Source organism: Hibiscus syriacus, unplaced genomic scaffold (genome assembly GCF_006381635.1).
Source record: "Hibiscus syriacus cultivar Baekdansim isolate YM2019G1 unplaced genomic scaffold, ASM638163v2 tig00111837_pilon, whole genome shotgun sequence".
Classification (NCBI taxonomy): Eukaryota; Viridiplantae; Streptophyta; class Magnoliopsida; order Malvales; family Malvaceae; genus Hibiscus; species Hibiscus syriacus.
In genome coordinates, this window is record NW_024063194.1 from 10,798,642 (window position 1) to 10,803,429 (window position 4,788).

General features: G+C 38.5%; 1 protein-coding gene across 1 annotated transcript; it reads left to right on the top strand.

Annotated features, from left to right (window-relative positions):
* The first annotated feature begins 457 nt into the window (after positions 1–457).
* LOC120171789 (wall-associated receptor kinase-like 14) lies at positions 458–4,309 on the top strand. The gene is made up of 4 exons (XM_039179441.1): positions 458–621; positions 842–1,629; positions 2,830–2,904; positions 3,018–4,309. The coding sequence occupies exons 2-4, from the start codon at positions 882–884 to the stop codon at positions 4,292–4,294; spliced, it is 2,100 nt and encodes a 699-aa protein (XP_039035372.1). The 5' UTR covers positions 458–621; positions 842–881; the 3' UTR covers positions 4,295–4,309.
* The last annotated feature ends 479 nt before the right edge of the window (positions 4,310–4,788 follow it).

The following is a 4,788-nucleotide window of genomic DNA, read 5'->3' on the forward strand; positions in this document are numbered from 1 at the left end:
AAAATGAGTGTCGTTTTAAAAAAATATCTCTAATGTGTATCATAAAGGTAATTAGTTATTTTTTCGATAATATTTGAGTAAATAAACCAAATTTCAATACATGGACTATTCGAATATTTATATATTTATGTCATATTCTTTAATTTTAATATTGATTAGACTAATGGTGATTCATTCACGCATTTTATTAAAAATAAACAAATTTGTAGTTAGTCAAAACTAAAAAGAGCCATTTTTTAATTGAGTGCGGTGCTGACCCACAGTATAATATCTGATTCGGTCTATCTCCGCAATTGAACCCAATTTTTGGAGGGCATTACCGTATAAGGACTTTCAGAATTGAAAGGGTATAACAGTTATTTTACCTCTTAAAGGATACTATTCTCCTACTTGTCAATGTCAATGCCAATGTTAAAATCATTCAATTTTCTCGTCTCCCATTTCACTTTCTTCGCCGGAAACATCTTCTTCTTTTTTGTTTGATTTGAAATGGAAACAAAAAAAAAAAGCTGAATCAAACGAGAAGCATTAAAGTGTTTCCGATTTTGATTTCGAAGCTCAGTTCTTGAATTAAAGAAGAGTCGATTGTTGCAGCCATTGAAGAACAGCAAAACTTCAGAGGTAAATAAATATTCTCAACTAAACAAACCCCATTATTTTTGTTGAAAGAAAGGACATTCCCCCAACTTACAATGCATTGACCTTTCTTTGTATTAGCATTTATTGAGATTAGATGGCTTCCCAACGCCATCAATTGCTCTGCTTTAACTCCCCTCAATTACCCCTCTGTTTTTTTTTCTTTAATTTTTGTTTCATTTCTCTTATTCAACCTCTTTTACAGGAAGCTTATGTTGCTCTGTTCTGTTCTTTGAGAATCAAAAATGGTGCCGGTCTATGGAAAATTGCCCTTCTCAATAGCCATAGCGTTTCTTTTAGTTATCTTCTTAGCGAACTCAGTTAACTCGGAGAACAACAAGTGCCAGGGCTCCTGCGTGACAAGTAATTTCTCGACACCCCTACCCTTTCCATTCGGATTCTCATCGGGTTGCCATATCCAATTCAACTGTACCCCAAATGGCGTCCGGATTGGAGAATTCGATGTCCTCAACATAACTTCCAAGGCCATCATCATCGACCTTCCCGCCAAATGCAACCGGCCGCTTGATTCAATATCCGTTCTCTTCGGTGGAAACTACGCGCTTTCCGTCGATAACAGTCTTCTGCTCCAAAACTGTTCGGAGCCCTTGCCGTCTCCTTGTGAAATAAGGCCGATGTTTTTGGAAAGATCATTTAGAGTTAACCCGTGCGTTGCAAGGAGTGATAACATAAGCTGTTTTACCGGCGGCGGAAGCGACGGTCGTCGGCTGTTGAATTTTGAGGAAGTCAATAACACGCAGTGCCGGTTCTTGTTTTCCTCGACTTCCATTGTTGTTGACTCTCCGAGGAACTCAGCGGTTTCTTTGGATTTAGAACGAGTTAACTTGGAATGGTGGGTTAAAGATTGTAATTGCGATCCGAATGCTAACAGAACGGAGGTTAAGAATGGTAACGTTACGATGGGGTGTAGGTGCGTTTGCAACGAAGGGTTTGAAGGAGATGGATTCAAAGATGGCGGCGGTTGCCGGAGAGGTTTGTCAACGCTTTCTAGTCAAATATTTTGTTTTTACTTATTTTATTTGTTTTGTTTATTTCCCTCATGTTTATGACTGATTTGGATTAACTTGTTTGACTTGGATTTTAGACGGAAATTATTACGGTGGGATTATTAACTAGTATCTCTTAGAAATGGTAGCTTTAACATTTCAACTTTAACCAGATCGAAAAAAAAACATGGTGTATATGGACCATGAATGTAGAACTGCTAGGATTGTAGTGAAATCATATATAATTTGATCAAGGTCTGATGCAAGATTTTATGTTAAATATACAAACTCCAGTAGTTATATTAGAAATTTAGGCATTGCGAAATTTGATCATTAATAAAAAAAATACAAAGAAAATTCCTAAACTATATGACAATTCGAAATGTCCAAAAGTATGACCGCACCCATCCCTGAGTTTGATGTTTTTGGACATTACCTTATCAACTTTTAGTTCTATATGAACGAACATGAGGAGTTTGTGCATGTCAGATGATCTTCAAAGTGGGGTATGGGGGTTTGGTTGTAAAGTAGTTTTCGTTTGTTCAGTTCTTATGCAGTGGTTGAAATGCACAAAAAAGGAAGTATTTCACTAGTCATGAACAATTGGCCACAATAGTGGTTAAATTTGACCTTGAAACTCATTGAATTGAACTGATTTCCCATCTCTTTTGAGTTGTTCACAATCCATTATTCTAAGCATCTTTTATAAAGGTACCCTCTTCAAGAAAGGCAAGAATGAAGTTTCATGGTCAATGTCATCACAGAACAAAGCGTAGTTGACTTGACAAACTAAAGGAGTTATCCATTCTTGGACACAATATACTGTTTGCTTTGTTTCTCGTCTCTGTTTTATATTTGACTTTTCTCCCTTATGCATGCATAAAAGTAGAATGCACTAAAATATATTGGTCAAGCATGGCTGAAATTTAAAATCTGCTTCGGTAAACCAACTGGCTAGAAGGATCTTCCTATCAATTTTGTACTAATTTCTAGACATGTTTTAGCTGTAAATACAGGGTTAAATCTTTCAGTTACATTTATTAAGAAACACCGTTAGGAACAGTTTTTCTGCTGAAAGGAAATCTGCTTCTTTTGTTCTGATGGTATTGAGTTCTATAACTTGTATTTTTTGTAACTGCATAAATTCACTAACTCCTCTTTCTTTTCCTGATGGTGCATTTATCAGTGTCTGACTGCAAGGCTTCAAAACACATTTCTGGCAAATGCTGGGGAACTGAAAGAGTCGGTGTTCTGGTTGGAGGTAACTGCAAAGAAAATCATAATAGTTGTTTTGGAGTGTTGTTTTCATCATCCTTGTTAATTGTTATAGTATCTGTATTGTCTCCTTTAAGTAATTCATCCTGTTTTTGTTAGGGCTTGTTGGTGGAGTTTTACTAGTGGGTGCTGTGGCTCTTGTATGTTACTATTTGCGACGACGTTCTAATTCCATCAACAAACAAATGAGTGCAAAGCGTCTTCTATCAGAAGCTGCAGGCAACTCGAGTGTTCCTTGCTATGCCTATAGAGATATTGAAAGAGCTACTAATGGCTTCAGTGATACACGGACACTGGGGACTGGAGCCTATGGTACAGTTTATGCAGGAAAACTCCCGAATGATGACTGGGTTGCCATAAAAAGGTTCAGATATAGAGATCCTGATAGTATTGACCAAGTAATGAATGAAATTAAGCTTCTCTCCTCCGTCAGTCACCCGAATCTTGTCCGCCTCATAGGTTGCTGCATAGAGGATGGTGAACCTATCCTGGTGTATGAGTTTATGCCTAACGGAACCTTATCCCAGCATCTACAAAGAGAGAGGGGTCAAGGACTTCCATGGACCGTAAGGCTCACCATAGCAGCTGAAACTGCCAAGGCTATTGCCTATCTTCACTCTGTGAATCCGCCTATTTTTCACCGAGATATAAAGTCCAGCAATATTCTCTTGGACTACAACTTCCGATCCAAGGTGGCTGATTTTGGCCTTTCCAGGCTCGGGATGATGGAATCATCCCATATCTCTACTGCCCCTCAAGGTACTCCAGGGTATCTTGATCCACAATACCACCAGTACTTCCATCTTTCGGATAAAAGTGATGTATACAGTTTTGGGGTTGTTCTTGTGGAGATAATAACTGCATTGAAAGTGGTCGACTTCTCGCGAGCTCATAGTGAGGTAAACTTAGCTGCACTTGCTAATGATAGGATAGGAAGAGGATGCGTGGACGAGATAATTGATCCTTACCTTGATCCGCATAGGGATGCTTGGACACTTTCGTCAATTCATAATGTGGCTGAGTTAGCATTTAGATGCTTAGCTTCTCATCGGGACATGAGGCCCTCCATGACCGAAGTTGCGGAAGAGCTAGAACAAATCAGGCTCAGCGCTTGGGTTCCGGGCATGTGTATTGAATCACCAACAGCTTCTTCCTCGGATGAAGAAAGTGAGAAATCTTTTAGTAAGTCAACGAAGAAGTCTGATGTAGGAGGTCGTAGAGTGGTGATGGTGAAGCAAAGGGAAGTAGAGTGTTTGACTACATCGTTAGATGAAGTGAAAAATAGATCTCCTATATCAGTCCAAGAACATTGGTCAAGTGGACAAAGCTCACCTTCAACAAACAGCTTGCTGGGTAATTCATCTTGGCGAGAATGAGATCTGAACCAGAACTGTTTTGTGAATACTCTTGTTCGGTTCAATCCTATAAATTTTTTCTTTACACAAAATGCTTATCAGTGTTTAAACCTGAAAGTGTTATATTTTGATTTGTTAAGTGATTAATGGTTTTGTTTGAAAGATTGTTATGTTCCTAAAAGCACTCATATTTCAGCTATTCTTTATCATCTTAAATTACCATCAAACAAGAGTCTATGATACCAGCAAGCATTATATATACACACGCAGGTTGAAGAATTACAGCAGCTGATATCAGCTCCAAAGTCAATTATTGCATAAATCCAGGGAATGACGGCAAACCAAGGGGCAGTGAGAATAATGCATCTCCTGCTGCAGAAGAATCCTGCTAGCACCTTTGTAGGTTCCGCAGAATCGACCTCCATAAAAAAACCTGCAATTGCCCATAATTCAGCAAAGGAGATGGCAGCAATTCTTGATGTTTATAACTAGTAATGCATCCCATATGTAATTAC

Coding starts and splice junctions, on each gene's coding strand:
- LOC120171789 (XM_039179441.1), top strand. CDS start 882: ATGGTGCCGGTCTATGGAAAATTGCCCTTCTCAATAGCCATAGCGTTT. Junction 1,630..2,829: donor TGGCGGCGGTTGCCGGAGAG/GTTTGTCAACGC, acceptor TGCATTTATCAG/TGTCTGACTGCAAGGCTTCA. Junction 2,905..3,017: donor AGTCGGTGTTCTGGTTGGAG/GTAACTGCAAAG, acceptor TGTTTTTGTTAG/GGCTTGTTGGTGGAGTTTTA.